Here is a 19,441-nt window from a genome sequence, read left to right as displayed (position 1 = left end):
TCATTAGTTCCAGCTTCTGCCAACCTAGCAGTTCGAAAGCATGCAAATGCAAGTAGATAGATAGATACATACATACATACCACTTCTCAGCGGGAAAGTAACACCGTTCAGTGCAGTCATGCTGGCCACATGACCACAACGCTGGCTTTTCAGCTTAGTAACAGAGATGAGCACCGCCCCCTATAGTCAGTTAAGACTAGACATTCATGTCAAGGGACTACCTTTACCTATTTAGATAAGGCTGAGACAGTAACTGGTCCAAGGTCACACAGTGCGTTTCATGCCTCAGTGGAGGCTAGAATTTGTTTTTTCCAAATCACAATCCAACACTTCCCTTGTATGCCTATAATACAATTGTTATTGGAATCAGGAGGCTTCCAAAATCAAGACAGTAGCTGAATGAACAGTTATGATATGAAAATTTTAATATAGTTAACTCTTTGCATATTAGTTATTTGACTGCTTGTTAATTTATAGGTGATGTTGGGAAAGTTTGGCCTCCAGTCTGATGCCATGACTAAGGGGCTGTACAGACAGCCCCTAAAGGGAGGCAGGACCCTGTTGCTTTCCTAGCTGGATTGGGTCCATGTCAATTGCATGCTGTGGCCTCAATCAGGCCTTTCTGGGGGCAAAAAGGAGCCACAATAAGTGGCTCCTTTTTGCGCTGTGGAAAGGGCAGCATAGCCGCTGGTGGCACTCCTTTGGCACAATGCGTGTACATGCTGCACCAAGGGAGCCCCATGAGGCCTCCCACTGTGCAGTGGGGCATGCAGTGTCATGCCGGCATGGGGGCAGAGTTGGGGCACGGCGCGGTCACCACGCTCCCACTCCACCCCGATGCCGGCATTTATTGCCAGTCTATACAGCCCCTAAGATGTCAACTCCAGCCAACATGGTCAGTGTTAATTAATGAAGGGCGCTCTAGTCAATTAACATCTGGAAGCCCATGAGTTCTTCCACCTCTGTTCCAAGGGATGGAAGAACTGTGTCTTTCCAGATATTCTTTGGGTGCCACTCCCATCAGCGCCAGCCAGTATGGCCCATGCTTAGGAGTGATTACAGCTATAGTCTGTAACATCTGAGGAAAGAGATATTATTCCACCCCTGACCTACCAAATAAATACCAACAAAATATCCAGGTTCCTTCTGTATTATTGCTTTGATTCTCACGTAATTTGTGCCACTTCACTTTTAAACAAAAGGCATATAGAGACAATAGTCTGATGATTTATCTCAGTATTGGCTTTGCATGTATGGGATCATTCTTGCCTCTGTACTAGCCATTCTCCTTTTGTGTGCATGTGTATGTCTGGGTCTAAGTATAGTTATTCTGCACACTTCTTGTTTGGGCTTGTAAGGTTTCCTATGGTCTATAAAAAGTTGTCACACCCAGCCTATAATGAAAATCTAATACGTCTTTGCTTGGTTGGTTTAAAAATAGGCCTGCCTAGGAAGGAGACAGCAGATCTCACCAATCCTGAAGAACAGCTCATTCTATGTAACAGAATCATGCAACGTATATGTGATAATTTATTTGAAAAGCAACAGAGAATTGAAGCAGCAAGCAGGACATAGATGGAGATGAATTTTAGAAATGCACATATAGCCACCTGGAAGTTTTAGTATATCAGCCCAGTTAGACAGAAGTCAACAAAAAGTTTGCAAGCTACTTTGTTAGTTTCTTACTCTTGAGTTTGAAGCTCTCTGTACAGACAAAGATCCTTGCTGCACAAAAGAACCCTCTTGATGAATATATTAATATTGATTGATTGGTAATCCCAACTAGAGTACACTCATTGAATCAGTTGCTGAAAGGCAGGGGTGCTAATCACACGGCTCTCCAGATATTGTTGGATGGTAAATCCTAGCAGCCTCATTTGGTATAATCCATGGTGAGAAACTGTGGCATCATTAGGGGGGTGCAGAGTGTATGGACTGCACCAGGTAACACCAGCAGAGAGGTGATACCTAGTTGGGCCCTCCTCCCACTTTGGGGCAGGAGGGACTTGTACACAGTATTGCAAGCTGTTCTGACCCCAGGTTTCCTCCCAGGGATAAAGCCTGGCAGTGGAGGAGTATGGCTTTTTGACTGCCACAACCCCTTTGCAACCTCCCTCCACACCGGGTGACACCTGACATGGGGATGCCACTGATGAGAAATGCTGGAAGGAGAGCCAGCATGGTGTAATGGCTTGAATGCTGGAATATGACTCAACAACACGCAACAACAACAAAGCCATCTAACCATATCTGGAGAGCCACATGGTTCTCATTCCTGATGTGTATACAGTAGAGTCTTGATTATCCATCCTTTGGTTATCCGACTTATGGATCCGCCCACCGCTCTGACCACGTCTCTCCTTTGTTGGCATCCCTTCACTGGCTCCCTCTCCCTTTCTGTATTCAGTATAAGCTCCTGCTGTCGACATTTAAAGCCCTCCATGGGCTGGCCCCTCCTTACTTAATCAGACCTTCTTTCTCCTCACCTTCCCACTCGGGCCCTCGGTTCTGGTAGTCAAGGTCTGCTGTCTCAGCCCAGGATTTCCTCTGCCTCATCTCGGATTCTCCCCTTTTCAGTTGCTGCCCCTCACTCCTGGAACCTTATTCCCCCGCGAGCAAGAGCCATCACTTCTTTAACCAGCTTCAAAACAGAATCGAAGACCATCTTGTTCAGAGCAGCGTTCCCAAGCATTGCATGAATGTCACTTGCTATTTGATGTTCTTTTGTTGCCTGTCTTATTGAATAATTTCCTGTATTGCTATGTATTTTATATGTATTATCCTACTATTTCTTAGATTGTACACCATAGGCAGGTTTACTCTTTTATATTTATTGTTTTTATGTACAGCGCTGTGCAAATCTAAAGCGCTATATAAATAATAATAATCCGACGTCTCATGGTTCTTCGTGAGTGTGCGTGCACGCTCAAGAAGAAGCATGAGACGTTGGGTAATGGCACGGTTTTCCTCAGCCCGAAGGGAGTCCACAGACTTCCTTTGGACTGAGCAAAACCAAGCTTCTGAGAAGAGCCCACACCTCTCCTCTGCGCAGCTTGGATTTCCTCAGACCGAAGGGGCTGAAGGAGTTCAAGCCACGTGGAGAAGTCCGGGTGCTTGAACCAGGCCTCTTCTCGGCCGCTTGGATTCTTTAAGCCCAAAGGGAGTCTGCGGACTCCCTTCAGGTAGAAGGAGCACAAGCCTCGCCAAGGAGAGGCATGGGCCATCAGTCCAGGCCTCTCTTCAGCAAGGCTTGGATTTCCTCTCCTTTGCAGCTTGGAACTCGGCCCTCTCCCAGCCCCTGCAGACTCTGCGCCCCCCCCCCCCCCCGCAGCCAAGCTGGGGCAGAAGCCGCCGCGGAGGAAGCCAGACTCAGGAGGTAAGCAGGGAAGGAGATGGAGAGGGAAAGAGGGAAGGAGGGAGGGAAGGAAGGAGGGAAGGAGGAAGTGAGGTGAGATGAGGTGAAGTACTTCTGTCCTCAATGGCGGCACATGTACGCATGCACTGTCATTGGAAACAACTTCTTGGTCCCTCCAAATTATCTGACATTTTCAGTTATCCGACAATCAGTCAGCCCGTTTATGTTGGATAATTGGGACTCTTCTGTATATATAATATAATAATAATAAAATCTTTATTTCTATACCGCTTTTCCAAAAAAGATCAAAGCGGTTTACAGCATTTCATCAAATTACAAAACAATATAAAATCAATAATATATGAGAGTTTAGCATGCTTAAGTATGCCCAGGAATACTTCAACTGCACACTTTTATTACCAGTACAGTGGAATCCCCATTATCTGAGCTGCTTTTTGTGATTCCACCTGATTTCTCTACTCATACTTCCACACTCATGTGGTCTTGGTGAGCATCACAGGGTCACAAAGGATAAGCAAGACTTCACACCTGTTCTGTGGGAAATAGCCTAAATATTCTACAAATACTTTAATTGATTGGGAATCATTTTTATTTCACAATGTCAGTAATGTAATTACAAATGTCTGACTTCAAATTCAGTTGTACATTTCATGGATTGCATACTACTGGCACTCTATCTCTAAGATGGAAACAGTACTAGCTTGCTTTACAGGGCTGCTGTAAGCACTGACAAGATGAATGTTTCACACTTAGCATCGATAAAATGACTTATATAATCAAAAGCAAAGCCATTACTCTCTCCCTCCAGTTTAAGTAGATCTTGTGTTATACTGGCATACCATGGGGCTTGCCTGGGGCGTTGCAGTAAAAATAAAACATAATCAGAATATAACCCCCCCCCCTCCAGTCATTCAAAACCTTTGTGTTTCACAAGGAATACATGCTGGGGCCATTCAGACTACTTTTTACCCCGGATCAGAACCCGGATTAACCACGGGAAGTTCATATTGGCTCTGATCCTTTCACAAGTGAAAACAAGGCTTTCACACCTGTTCAGGGGCAAATGCCCCGGTGTGGGTCTTTTGAAAGTGGAGTAAAAGCTGTATCTTTTGGAAAAAAAACAGGTCCAGTGAATATGAACTTGCCCCTGTAGGTCAGAGGGAGGGCAGAGGGCAGAACATGCCTCCCCTTCATCGAGGTGAGGAGGAGGAGAAGGAAAGAACCTTGGAGAAAGGGTGCCAAGAGAATCGGGATGATGGAGGAGGAGGAGAAGCATGGAGCCGGAGGAAGGGTGCCAAGGGCAATCGGGGTGACGGAGCAGGAGGAGGAGGAAGGAGCCGGAGGAAGGGTCAAGTTCAGGGGAGGCATGGTCAGAGGGAAGGCAGAGAACAGAACAAGCCTCCCTCTTGCACCAGGCAGCTTTCTCTCTTTTTATTTTTGACAGACTATGCAAATGCTTTTTGCTACAGGGTGATACATATAGAATGTGTGTATGCTTGTGCTATTTCTTTTTCACGTCCTTGCTCCCGTCAGGGCTTTGCAAGAGGCCATTATTATTATTATTATTATTATTATTATTATTGTGTAAGATTTGAATGGTACATGTTTGTGCATGCCTGTGCTATTTCCCTTTCATTTCCTTGCTCCTGTCAGGGCTTTGCAAGAAGCTTAAAAGTGTGTGTGTGTGTGTGTGTGTAATATTCAAATGCTACAATGTGAATGTTACAAATGTTTCCCTTTCAATTTGGCAAATTGATACAATATGTGAATGCTTTTGCTACATATGTATGTGTGCGCATTCTGGGGTCGCAAGGAGGGAAAACAGCATGAGGATTCTGGGGCGATAAATTATTATTATTATTATTATTATTATTATTATTATTATTATTGTGACGGGAACGGGATGGCATGGCATGGGGGAAGCAAGGGCTGTAGCATTGGGCTGGAAGCGAAGGGGAGACTGGAAATCTGCGGAAACCCATGATTTAGGGGGAGTCATATTCTCTCAGCCTCAGGGGAAAGGCAATGGCAAATCTCTTCGGAACCAATTTTGCCAAGAAAACCCCAGGATGGGGTCGTTTTAGGGTTGCCATAATGTGTAATGACCCAAATAGACACAACACACACACACCTTGACAGAATATGCGCACACTGTTGGCAGTTTTTTTTAAAAAAAGGAGGGGGGAAAGCACCCGTTCCATTGGCCATTGACTGTAGGATACGTCACCTTTGATGAAAGTGGAAGTGAATTTGATTGACAGCAAAGGAGCCTCCATTTTAAGCCGGTACCACAAATGTGAACTTCGGAGGGTAAATTACCCCGATCAAGGTAAATGATAATGGGCACTTGCTTCTGGAGAGATTCGGGAGGGGTAGGATCCAAATCTGCCCAGTTCCATTCAGGGCAAATAGCTCAGTGGGAATGGGGCCTTAGTATGTACCCACACTGCAGAATAATAGCAGTGTGATGCTACTTTAACTGTCAAGCCACCATGCTCTGGAATCATGAGATCTGTAGTCTGGAGAAGCCCTTAGAATTCTGTGCTGGAAAGCTCTAGTCTGCTCTCTCATTAACTACTTTCCCTAAATGCTTTGGCACCCTAGGTATTATCTCTTCTCATGGTGCCTTTGGAACTGTAGTCTAGCAGAAAACTGTAAGTACTTAATTAAACTACAAATCCCAGTATTCCATAGGATGCAATCATGGCAATTAAAGTGTTATCAAACTACTGTTTTTGTGTAATGTGAATATACCCATAATCAGTAAAATAATGTGAAACAATTAGTAATGGCTGGGAGATGAACTCAACATGCAGAGAAATATCAAAGGCAACATCTGAATAGCTGAAACTGTTAACAAGTATAGCTGCTTGTTTGGCTAAAAATGTCAGAAAGCCTGATTATTAGGAAGAACAATAAAGGCATTTAATTCCAAGACAAATAGGGAAAAGGAGGGCACAACACTTCTCTTCCATTTGCAAACAGTGGTATAGAAATTTGAGACATTATTTCCATCCCATGTCTTCCCTCCTTGTCAGGATGCTCTGACAATTGTTAGAATGCCGTGGATCTTTTATGCAAGGCAGGGCACCCATCCCAAGGCCAGGGAAACCAGCTGGTGATGGACTGCAAGCCTTCCTTTAGTGTGCAGTCCGGATATTGCTCTCTGGATTGTTCTGGAGGCACAGCTCAGCTTTGTGTGGTTAGTCATTCTAAATCCTCCCTCTTTGTCTCTTTCCTCTGCCAGGAACAGAAGCGCCAACCAGAGTAACTTTCTTGCATGACATACCAGACAAAGCAATTGACAGCTCTGTAGTTGTGCTTCCTCATGACTCAGCACAAAATACTCTGCTGAGAGGAACCGGCCTTGCGAATTAACACCCGTGGCTGTATGAAAAATCTGGACTTTATTTTTTGAGTCACTAACCCCCTCCCCCCTTCTTTTTGGAAACTTTCCAATATGACTCACAAGAGAGGAGTCTCAGATTTAAAATATCACCACACCCAGAAAATGTAGCAGGTTTTTGTGTGTGAAATATTTGTCATATATATATATATATGTGTGTGTGTGTGTGTAAGTAAATGTATATATGTTTGTATATATACACACATATACATTCCTCCAAGAAAGTTAAAACATATGCAGCCTTTATTCCTGCTTAAGGAGGGCCTGGATTTAAGAAATGGATAAAAGTGATTGGTAGAACTAAAAGAGTTCAAATTGCAGAACATAGCAAATAACACAATTAAGTGGGAGACTATACAGCCAAAAATAAAAGAAGGGGAAGGAATGCATTTCCTGCATGGTTAGCATGTATACTTGCTATTCATGCAACAGGTTGAGTCTCCTTTATCCGAAATTCTGAAATCCAAAATACTCCAAAATCCAAATGTTTTTTCACGGGTGGCTGAGATAGTGACACCTTTGCTTTTTGATGGTTCAGTGGTTCATGCACAAAATTATTTAAAATATTATATATAAAATTACCTTCAAACTGTCTGTATCTATAAGGTGTATATGAGACATAAATGAATTTCATATCCAAGGTATCTCATAATGTATATGCACAGATTCCAAAATCCAAAAAAATCTAAAATCCCAAATACTTCTGGTCCCAAGCATCTCAGATAAGAGAGACTCGCCTATACAAACAGTAGGAGACTTTCCAATCATTTGCTTTTGTTTAGTTCCAGTGGTTTGTCAGCTTGTAAAGCTGGAAAAGAAGTGTCCTCAAGTCAGTTCTGACTTTTGGCGATCCTATCATGTGGCTTTCATGGCGAGTTTCTTCAGAGGAGGTTTACCATTGCCATCCTCTGAGGCTGAGAGTGTGTAACTTGCCCAAAGTCACCCAGTGAGTTTCCATGGCTAAGCAGGGATTAAAACCTTCCAACACCAAAAGAAACCACAAGCCCATGAATTGTTTGGCATAGTACGTATGGTTAACCCCTAAAAATAGGGCTGTACACTATTCACTAGTTTAGTTCAGAGAGAGAGAGAGTTGCAAATGCCAGGGATAATTAGGTCCCTTTCACCTTTAATAAGTCAGTTATGATTTTCAGTTATGAATGTAGGAGGAGATAAAATCCTTATGGTGGAATTTCTATTATGCATTTGCATATATTTTCTATTTTTATTTAGAGATTTAAGATTTGTATCCACGGCTGCAACATATCCAGAAGAATTCTATACAAGCATATCCTGCACTGGGACCTCACTGGATGCATGGAAATGTGGGGATGTTAGTTATGCATTCAATTTCACACATACAAGTTGCTCTGTAAAACAAATTTGCACTAGAAGTGTTATTGTCTGCAGTATTAATTTATAATTGGCCCTAGTAGAACCTAAGACAGAGGTACATTGACACACAGCAAATAGCATAGAAGGGATAATTATGCAGAATCCTCTCTTTGGTGTGTCTTCTTTCATTATGGAGTACATGTCTTTTTCCTGTTGAGCAGTCATAAAATGGTGGAAGTTTCTGGCATCATTTCCTTTCCTGTCTTATTTAAAAAAAACACCCAATACTCTGCTCTGGAGGTTGGGGGAGAAATAAGTTTCACAACTATCCACCTTCAATAGGCAGTGATATGACCTGACACACCTTGACTTGGTTTGAATATGCAACATAAACTGGATTATCACAGTCACAAATAATTTACCTGTCAAGCACACAAATGCAGAATGCTATGTCTCTTAAAATAACCCTCCACCCCAACCCCTTCTTTAGTTAGGGATTACAGCCCTCATGTTAGGATTGGTACTTGCATAAAACACCTTAAAAATGGAAACCAAATGCCAGCACTGTTTATTACACAAAAACTTGTAAACATAACAAAAAAAGATGTAACTAGGAACAGTTCAATTAAAATCAAAATACATGCAAAGTTGAGAAAGAAACAACAGCCATTTCTTAGAAATGAAGTGAGCTGGGCTCCACTGGAGTCATGTGTGGCTGGATTATTAGGTCTCATTTTTTCTGGCTCTACGGTTCCTAAACTTGTGTCCCTGGTTCCTGTTAGGTCTCAGCTTCCTTGATCTCTGGTTGGAGATTTCAGAAACTGAAACACCATGTTGAGGGATCCATGTTTGGGAACTATTGTGTTAGACAGAATGAACACCATATAGTAAGAAGTGTCCTCCCCTCAGCTTTGCACTTTACAGGAGGGTAATGAGCTACTTCTTTCAGTATTTGACACCAAAGACTCAACTATAGCTCATCATGACATTTCCACCCATTCGCCCAATGTGTGCTCATGCAGGCTTCTAGCACATCGCTACACACTTTAACACTAAGGATGTTTGTATTTCCATAGTGAAATCCTATGTACAGTTACTTGGAATTAGGTCCAACAGTGTTCAGCAGCTTTACTTTTAAGCCAGTGTGCAGCCTCATTCATCCATATGGCAGCTTGTCTTTTTCTACCTGTGGAGATAGTTATCTGACAACTCAGGTAGGTAGAGAGCAAGGCTTGCTTGTTTTGCCCAGGTTGAGAGTGACCTATCATTTTTTAAAAATTAAAACAAAACCAAAAAAGCATTCCTCTTAAATTTAACATTTTCTGAAAGTGAAAAGATGTTTGCTTCCTTCTCTGTATCTCTTAGAATGTATATGGACCGAAGTTCCCCTCCATGTCTAGTGTGGTACATTAGCATCAAAGATGCATTTTGGGAGAAATCCTCTAAAAAAGAAGGTGTGATGGCCCATGTTGATATTCCATACATATTGTGTGACACAGCCAGGCTTTATCTGCACAGTAGAATAGGACAAGTCAAGCACTGGCTCAGGATATATTACATGCACTCATCTAATCACTGAAAAGAGCCTGCCAGATTTTAGATTGCATAAAATGGAAGGTTAAGTGACAGCCAATAGAGCTTTTTTTTAACCACCTGCCACTTACCACTTATGCTTCTGCAGCGGCTTCGATATTAACCTAGAGGGATAATAGTGGCTTGTTTCTCAAAATGGGAATTAAGACTGTAAGAAAAAGTAAAAAAGTAGAGATGCCATGCCCTACTAATAAGTTTTTCTTCTCTGAATTACTCCATAATGCATGTGGTTGAGCATTATGGCTTCACAAACTGGCAATGTGTGCTCTTTTAATTTGTTGAAATCACATAGAGGATCAACACTGACAAATGTATACTTGAGAGAGGCATGTAGAAGAACCCTCCTCCCTTTTAGTTTTCAGTGATTATTTAGACTAATAGGACATGAAAAATAAATACAGCTAAAACTGCAATAATTCTAACAACTCTTAGTTAAGGTAATTTTAATAAACTAAAAAAAATCTTTACTAGGCACAATCATTTTCTAGATTATCCCTTAATTATTACTCACTGCAATTTTAATACTAATTCTCCAGTAATTCATATATATTTTAAAAAGTTGATACTTTAATTAAAATGTGCCAGACCCACATGAATCTGAGACCAAGTGAAAATTTAAGACTACCATATTAGATCCCAGCTTATTACAAAATAAAATAAATCAATGTATCAAAATGTGAAATGTCTTCTAATCCCCACAAGAGTTACAGTAGGCACTGTTGATGTCATGTGAAAGGCATTCTAAGTCACATGATTGTAATGCTTGGTGATTAACCTTAGTGTCCCTTCAATTCCTATGTAAGTGGTATCCATCAAGTGCCCAGTCTTGTACTTCTCCACTGCTGAATAGTGCAAAGAAAACGGCTCCAAATAAGTTAATGGTAGCAGCAATGTAGAAAACAATCTGCCACTCTCCCACAGTATTCTGGAAAAAGAAAGATAGAAGCAATAAGTCAAGTCAGTGGAACTAACATGTTCAAGAATGGGCTACAGCAAGATGCTCTCCTTTAAGACATTCTTTGTCCTTCATCCTCTTAGCCCTATTTCCCCCTTACCATTATTAGTTCCATCAAAAGGTTACTTTCCCTATAACTGAAATGTTATGTAACTGTATTTAGTTCACTGTGGCAATGCACACACGCTTATCAAATAAGGTTGTCATTTTTCAACATTCTTAGTACCTGATAAGCAGCTCTCACAACAAGGATGAATATATCAGGTTCCAAATCAGTGGCACTTATGGAAGAAAATGAACAAAACATAGGGTTGCGTGGGCTATGGCAGGAGTGGGGATCATGTGTCCTTCCTTATGCCATGGGACTGCTACTCCCAGCACACCTTACCATTGGCTATGCTGGGTAGGATTTCTACTGTTATTACAGCATTGTTGTCTGGCAGCCTTAAAAGACAATATGCGAGGCCTCAGTACCTGTAAGTAGCATTAGGGTTGAATTTTCACATAATGGTTTGCACTAATCAGCCAGGTGCAAGCTTCCAATAATTTACATTTGTTAGATGGTGTATAAAGCACCTTCTGAATATTTTAAGAGAAAGTTACTCTTTTAAAACTGTTTTGTAACAAAACCTTAAATTATTGAGGAGCGAGCAAGCTTGCTTTCTGCTGCTCCAGAGACTAGAACACGGAACAATAGATGCAAGCTCCTGGAAAAAAGATTTCATTTCAACATTAGGAGGAACTTCCTGACAGTAAGGGCTGTTCGACAGTGGAACACATTCCCTCAGTGTAGTGCAGTCTCTTTCCTTGGAGGTCTTTAAGCAGAGCCTGCATGGCCATCTGTCAGGGATGTTTTGATTGAGAGTTCCTGCATGGCAGGGGGTTGGACTGGATGGCCCTTGGGGATCTTTTCCAACTCTATGATTCTATGATAATTCAATATTATTTTGCCCTATTGGAATAGGCCAATTCATTCAGTTCACGAATTGTATTAGGAAATTCAGTCACAACCTCTCCTGAAATCTGGTGTATGCTCATTATACAGACTATAATTTCTTATTTGGTCAAAAAGACCTAGCACGTAGTCTTGATTTCCATGTAGGGTATGATTAGCACTGGACTTGAGCATGTCCCACTCATTATAGGATTATTCCATCTGTACTTAATGGAAGCAGGACACTGTAAAGATAAATAATTTAAATACGAATAGGTGAATTCAGATGTCATATTCCTGATCTTGTTGCTTGGAAGTGAACATGGAGCTCAACGAATCCTGGTTTGCAAAGATTGTTCAAGCCACAGTTTTACCTGTTAAAATGTCATGTTAAACTTCAAGGATCATCATATTAGGATGCCTCAACAAATCAGAAATTGATTAAGGGCTGAGAAAGAAATACATATACGCTCAAAGCAGGGGACTGTTCTGATGTGGTGGTTGTTCTCCATTCATCAAGGTAGAGAGGAATTGAGAATGTAATAGTACAACCAATGTATTTATCTGTTTATATAAAAGGAGTGTGAATTGAGCTGAGCTGTAGAGGGGGTCTTGGAGATGTCTCATCTACAGGATTGCCAGGGTCAAGATTGACTCAAGGGTGGATAACAACAAATGAAGCCAATGTGGAAGCTCACATTTTTTGCTTAGTTAGGTGTGACCTCTTCTACATACAATTCAATTGTAGGTACATATTTTATTATGTATCACTTACACTCAAGGGTTTAGTGAAAGTTTTCATCACAGTTTTGGAATCATGATTAAAGTTTTTCCAAGGAGGTAACACCACTTTAAAATGTAACCCCAAGTTTTACTTCCAGAGTTACAGCAGCAGTTTTGTGGAGTTGCTAAGAGTGGAAGAACACTTAACACTTAAATACTACATAATTATAGTGGCAAATCATGGCTGTGAATGTGTGACAATCTGAGATTTGCTTGGGAAGGTGAAAACTGAAATTTGACCCTTCCATTTGTAATTCTTCAGTGGACTACAAAGGTGTGTCAGCCCAATATGACATTATCTGACCAAAATGGCAGCAAAATAGGCTGGGTGGCTATGAATCAATGGTATTAAAAAGCTATTTTGTGCAGCAAGGTTTTCTTTCTTCAAGGAGCTGTCCCACAAGGTATTCATTTCATACTCTTGGTTCAAATGACCCTACTCTTTCTCTGTCCTTGTGCTTGCTTGCTATAGCAAAATGAAAAACAGGTTGTCCTCATTCTGTTTTGGATTCATTTAAAGAGACCCAAGAAGCTGTTTTGATGAATTTGGGAGGGTTACTATGGCAAAGCTCTGAGTAATGTACCAGAGCATATTTTTTTAAAATCAAAATTGACCTCAGCAGTTAGTTTCTGAACAAAGAAACATCCTCTCAGTTACAAGAACATATGACTGAAAACATTTCACAGTTTTATATCAATTAATTTCATGATATAGAATTCCATTTTATTTTATTTTGTTAATAAAAATAATCTCTGACCAACAACACTCATAGCAACCCTTGTAATCTTTTTTTAATAATGAAGAATGACTTACACTATGAGTCAGGCTCTTAGCAACAAGTGGCCCCACCATTCCTGGGATAGTAGCAAATGAATTTGTGATTCCTAGTAGGATGCCAGCATATCTAAAAAAAACAAGGAAAGCAATTTGTTACTGAGACTACAATGGCTCCTTCCCAGCACTGAGAAGAAAGGATTTTCAGCTCTGCTCCCTCAAATTCATAAGCCTAAAACCAATTGCTAGTCCCAGTAGAACCTACTGACTTGTCAGATTCTGACTGATTTAATGGATTTACTCTAGTTGACTAACAATTGGATTCTGGCCATACAGCCCAAGCATACATGCTGCTAAATATAAGTAGACATCGCTGAGAGAGGAGAGATATTCTCAACAGCAGCCCAACTGTTTTGGCACTAAGGTCTTCCTGACATAGTGAAACAAGAGACACTGGAATAATTTCACACATAATTCATCCACTTGTCTGGAGGGGATTAGAAGAGCTTCTCACATGCACAGGCTTCCCAATGAAGAATGTGCAAGGGAAATAAAATCTAAAGCATGAGGCTGCTGCCATACTTAGGCTCTAGTTCAGGGATTCTGACTATGAAGTAAGTGGCTCCCCTCCAGCTTCATTTGTCTGTGCATTTTATGCAGGAGCATACAGACTGGGGCACAGAAATGGGGGAAAAATAATTTCCTGATTTATATATGTTTGTGTATGCACATATGTATATAAGGTGACAAAGGGGAAAAATATTTTGTGTTAATTTCAAAAGCAGTTCAAACGCTAAAAAAAGAACCCTAACCCAGCATAATCTATAAAATAACTCAATCCAAAGAGATCAGAAACCAGGCTTGAATGATAGGAGGACAGGTTTTTCCAACAACTTAAGCAGAAACACTCATTAAAGGAGAAAAAGTCATCTCTGTATATAGTAGAATAAAGTAGATCTTTTATATAAGACTACTGAGTTGTCTGGTGTCTTGAGTGAAGATACAAGAGCCAGCTGGATCCTGAAGAAGTGTGAAGACTTCTGTGGAAGCAAGAGTGAGAAGGCTTGGAGAGTTTGTCAGGGTCTTCAGCCTATTCTCTGTAACTCTGCTGCTTTAGAGCAAAGCTTTAACCACTGGCCAAAACTGGTCAGCGCCGGTGCGTAACAAGGTGGTGAGTTCGAGCCAGAGGTGAAGAGCTACAACTCCCATCATCCCTGACAGGAACGTGCAAAGAAATACCAGATTGAGCATTAACAGAGTTTGGGGAGATTCAGTACAGTGTGTTATGGCATTAGACCCATGAAGAACTTCATCATGTTTTGCTTTCTAAAAAAAAAAAAAAGAAGAAGCAGGTACAAAGCTGGATAATGCACACAGATGTTTGCTCAGATATAGTTGCAAATGCTATAGGAGGGCCAAAACCAAGATCAGGAGGTAACAACTGGGAATTACTACTTCTATTTTAAATTAATGCCAGCATATGAATTAGATGTTCTTAAGGAACTTGGCACTTACATGTCTCTTGGGAACTCAGGAGTGTTTAAAAATGAATGGCTTTGTTAAGATAAATGCCAAGGAGTAAAAGGCCTCATAGGACAGATAAGTGTGTAACAAGATTCCATAAATCCTTCAGTGGTGTAGCACATTTCCTCCAGGGGATGTTTAAGTGCTGTGATGGCATTAGTATGTACTTTGAGAAATCATGCATATTGTTCAGGCTCCATAGGAGTATTAATTTTTACTACCTTAGAGCTAACCTGTGCAAGTGGATATCCAGCTGTACACTTAACAAACAGGTTTCAGGGAAAACTACAGCCTGGCCAGTGTGGGCAGGAGGGGAGGGAGAACAGTCAGAAATATAGGAACAGGAGATTAAGAGTACAACACCAAATGCTTCCTTGTTCAGAAGTATATTCCCCTAAGCTCAGTGCAAGTTATTTCTAGGTATGTGTGTCATGGACTGAGCTACAATCTAAGGTTATTCCTCTGTGCATACACAGGAGGAACAACTCCATCAAACACAATGAGACTCAACATTTAAATAAACATTTAGAGATCAGGCTGTACAAATGACAAGGCTGCAAAGTACAACAGCTCATAAAGGTGTTCAAAACATTCTTTGGGATCACAGCAAAGAGGTTGAACTAATACAAATCAATAACTAAGGGAAATGCAAACATACAGGAAAAAAGGTTTATGTTCAAGTTCAAGGTGTGGAACCTCTGAGATAATACACCCAGAATATCCAGTAATTAGCATTGTTAAAACTGTTAATCCATGAAGAAGGAGAAATCCCCTAAAGGGAGTAGAGATACTTGCTTTTAATTTCAATATGTTACTCCCAATCCTGGGATGGGTGTTGCCATCAAGACTAACTTGCAATAGGAAAACACATTAATATAGTAAGATACAGATTTTGCTGAAAAGCCAGCAAATTTTTCCAGAAAGTGCAGAAGAATCACAAATCTAAACAAAGTATGTTATGCACAACAGCACTTGGAGGACTAGCTGTAGGGAAATGAATAAACATCACATGCATGAGCAACAAGAGATAGGGGAAAAATGGATAATCTGGAGAAAACCACCTGCCTATAGGTATATATAAATGCTGCTGTCACTGGGAACTATAGGGATGAGTAACTACTCCAGTTATCATACAAGTGGATGGATAAACCCAGTCTGAGCATGTCTCTGAAAGCCTGCTGTTAGATTGATCATAATTGCATGGGAGAAAGGAATGGAATGTCACACTGAGTAGTCGCCCTATCCTCTGTCCCTACTGAGAGTGTCACTCTCAAGAGACCACTCTTGATGTTGAAGCATGGTGGCAAATTGCTCAGCACCAGCTTTACACAAAACACAACCAAGCATGCATATGAGAAGCAACATTGTAACACAGACAGTGTGGGGGAAGAAGTCTGATGGTAATCAGAAAGGGGAATGAGCAGGCTAGGAATGGCTTTCTAGGTAGGTGGTCTATGATGGAAACTCTGGCCTCGGTCCTATTATCAGTCCTAGCAGGAGCATACCCATTGAATCAATGGGACTTGATTCAATGGGTATTGAATCAAACAAAATACCTTTGATTCAATGTGCCTAATCTAGTTGGGCCTAACAATAGGATTTAGGCCAGAAATGGGAATTGTGCAGCTCTCCAGATGTTGTTGGACTGCTTCTCCCAGCCAACTTAGCTACTCTATAGCCAATGGCAAGGAATTCTGGGAGGGCCTCACAGTTCCCATTTTGAAGCAAGAAATTATCTCCGTGGTCTCAAGTAAACTCAGTAGATAGTCACCCTACAGGTAGGTGATCCTGATTATCATTTGAGACTTTCATGGAAGGGACTCTGAGAGGCTGTACGCCACATCCATGTACTATCATGAACCATAAACTATCATGAAATTCAATTCTCCTTTACATACTATATTGAGAGGATCCCTGCCCCCTCTAGAAAAATTACTCAGCAGTTATCACGGGAGGGGAAGCAACTTACGATGGTGCAATATCCAGATGGTTGATGCTGTAGCCAGATGTGGAAAAGCCTCCTAGAGTTGTTGATATGGTTACAAATGCGACAGCCAGTTTATAATCACAGCCTATAAATCCAGCCGCTATGAGGAAAACTGCAGGCCCAATCATTCCTTAATTAAAACAACAGAGCAGTAATATTACTTTTATGGAAACTCAAATGTGTCTTATTCTTTGTGCAGTCCTGCAATGCAGGACTGCTTTTGGGGTGGTAAGTACTACTGATTGTCAATAGGTGATCTACAACATGGTGCTACTCTGGGGCAATCTTCCGGGGGAAAGAAACAGACTGTGAACTGGGGACTGGGCAGGACAGAGATGCAGGAGATATATTTCTGCACCTTGAAAAACACAATATAGAGCAAATTCCCCCACCCTTATCCTAGCCAAAACCAAAGGACCTGCTGAGGCACCACTGAATAGGCTCAGGAAGGCAATGTAGAAATGTCGAGAGACTGGAATTGCTTTAAAACAGACCATAAGTTCTAGGGATACTGCTGGGGAACTGAAAAGGGTTATTTCGGAGACATGGCTGTGTTAGTCTGGAATATCAGTAAGCAAAGGGATCTTGTAGAACTTTTAAGACTAACTGTGGGAAAGAAGTTGTAGGATCAGCTATCGTAAGCTTGGTCTAATTCCTGCATGCATTTGAGGAAGCAGACCTAAGTCTATGAAAGCTGATTTTACAACTTCTTTTGCACAGTTAGTCTCAAAGGTGCTACAAAATCCCTTTTAGTACTGAAAAGAGTTGAGGGTTGGTGTATCTCTGAGAAAAATTGCTGCTTTGAAGCACAGACCTCTCCAACCTGGTACCTTCCACTCTTCTTCTGTGTTGTGTTATGACTCTTATCATGCAGAGCTCGCTACTGATCATGCTAAAAGGGTGATGTGAATTTTAATCCAATATTTCAAGAGAATGCCAGGTAGGGAAAAGTTGGCAGAGGTGTTCACACTGGATGCAAGAACTGCTAGAACTTTGGAAAATTACTTTTTTTTAACTAAAACATCCTCACCTGGGGATTCTGGGAAATGTCATCCAAAATTTAGCCCCTTCTAGTTCTGATCTGAAGAACCACAGCTGAGTGCCAGAGAATACATACGGCATATAAGAGGTTGAGTCCCTGGCATTTCCAATGGAAAAAATAGTCTTTTTAATTAATTAATCTGCATAACAGAAATGCAGAAAGCCTTGCATCTGTATATTGGTCTAGACAAAGTAATGCACTGACAAAATATAAGGCATCTTTGTATACTCATATTGGTTATTAAAGAGTAATTGCAAGACATGTGGGACTCTGTGGGAAATTGAATGTGATGAATTAAGTCTTTTGGCACATCACTGCATCACTCTGTGCAGAACAACCTTTCCTGATTAATTGGTCTCTGACCTCAAAAAGCTGGCATCTAATATATGGCTGTATCAAGATCAAAATTATTGCAAAAATGACAGCAAACTTCATGGATTTTTTTTGCCTTGACTGCCTCATGCACCATGGTATTGGCTTTGTGGTTTGAAAATGTTATGAGATGTGCAGCATGATCCATTTACACATGCTTGCTTAGAAGTTCAGCCAGACTTGTGTTCAACTAAGTATGAGCAGAACTGCAGCCTCAGTGAGAGAAAAGTACAGCAACTAGTAGTCTATACAATATTTAAAAACACACACAAATTTATACTAATGAAATTTTTATAGACTGCAACCATAAACTATCATAGTTAGTGTAAGTCAAGGTAACTAAGATTTATATTAATTTCTGTGTGCTTTGTGATGCTGCTTTATTAGGATAACATTCTGTTTAAACATTTCAATTTGTGCTCTACACTAGATTGCCACCTAGAGTATAAAACATGATATAACATATAAGTTATTTATGGCAGAATCCAAGCTGCTGGTGCAGTGAATGATAATTGAAAACACACTTGTTTTATTTTTTAATTAAAGTGTCATATTTTTAGGACATTCGTTTCAATTAATGAAATAGCAATCTCAGGTTGTTCCAAGATGTTATGTCGCCAGGGACTTGCAAACACAAAGGAGAAAGAAAGGGAAGGAAAACATGGAAGTTGGTTTTAGGTGGCTTAGGAGAGCTTAGTAGAGCTCATACTCTGCAAGTGAAAGACCCTAGGACTTTTCTAGAAATGGTTGGGACAGATTTCATAGAAAGGGGGGCGCGCGCGCACACACACACACACACACACACACACACTATATTCATTCCCTAAGCCCCAGTCTACCACTTGCTAGTGAATAGTTGAGTGGAACATGTTCTTGCCTGGATTACTGGTGAGCTACTGCTAGTCAGCAATAATGAGCTAGATGGGCCAGTGGTCTGCATTGGTATGAAAAGAGCTTCCTATGCTCCTATGGCCTGTTAAAATGTCATGTGCATGGCCTCAGTCCCATTTCTCATCTACTATATGCATCACCCAAGCCACTGTGGCTTAACATTTTCTCAATAAAAACCTGAGTGCTAGAAGACAGGAGGGCAAAGTTATTTTTGGCCCACATGTGGCCCTCCACAGCCCCTAGTGAATCCCTGATTCTCTCCTCAATTTTTGGTCATTCAACCCTCCTCCTAAATCTCTGAAGGTGGCACAATTGGCCATTTTAAAGGCTATTTTACCCTACTCCAAACCTATTTTAGGCCCTTCCCTATAGTCTTTAAACAAGAACACCTCCAGTTTTAAAAAAAGATCTGTGAGTTGGTCAGTTTTTAAAAAAAAAACCAGGAGGATACAACATACCCATGTTTTG

At 41.0% G+C, this 19,441-nt stretch overlaps 1 protein-coding gene across 3 annotated transcripts in view; it reads right to left on the bottom strand.

The window, feature by feature from the left end:
* Positions 1-8,668: 8,668 nt before the first annotated feature.
* The window catches only part of LOC149311374 (sialin-like), a 46,655-nt gene continuing 35,882 nt past the window's right edge, over positions 8,669-19,441 (bottom strand). For all 3 annotated transcript variants that reach the window (XM_089530907.1, XM_089530909.1, XM_089530908.1), the window contains 3 exons: positions 16,651-16,798; positions 13,197-13,287; positions 8,669-10,635 (listed from right to left, as the gene is read on the bottom strand). In XM_089530907.1, the coding sequence (XP_089387033.1) occupies positions 10,498-10,635; positions 13,197-13,287; positions 16,651-16,798 (377 nt within the window). In that variant the 3' untranslated portion in view covers positions 8,669-10,497. The remainder of the gene's footprint in view (positions 10,636-13,196; positions 13,288-16,650; positions 16,799-19,441) is intronic.

The sequence above is a fragment of the Sceloporus occidentalis genome, unplaced genomic scaffold (assembly GCF_023333645.1).
Source record: "Sceloporus occidentalis isolate IW3139 unplaced genomic scaffold, rSceOcc1.0.p SCAF_6, whole genome shotgun sequence".
Lineage (NCBI taxonomy): Eukaryota > Metazoa > Chordata > Lepidosauria > Squamata > Phrynosomatidae > Sceloporus > Sceloporus occidentalis.
The sequence above is the reverse complement of the archived record's forward strand: the minus strand, read 5'-3'. Positions and strand labels throughout refer to the sequence as shown.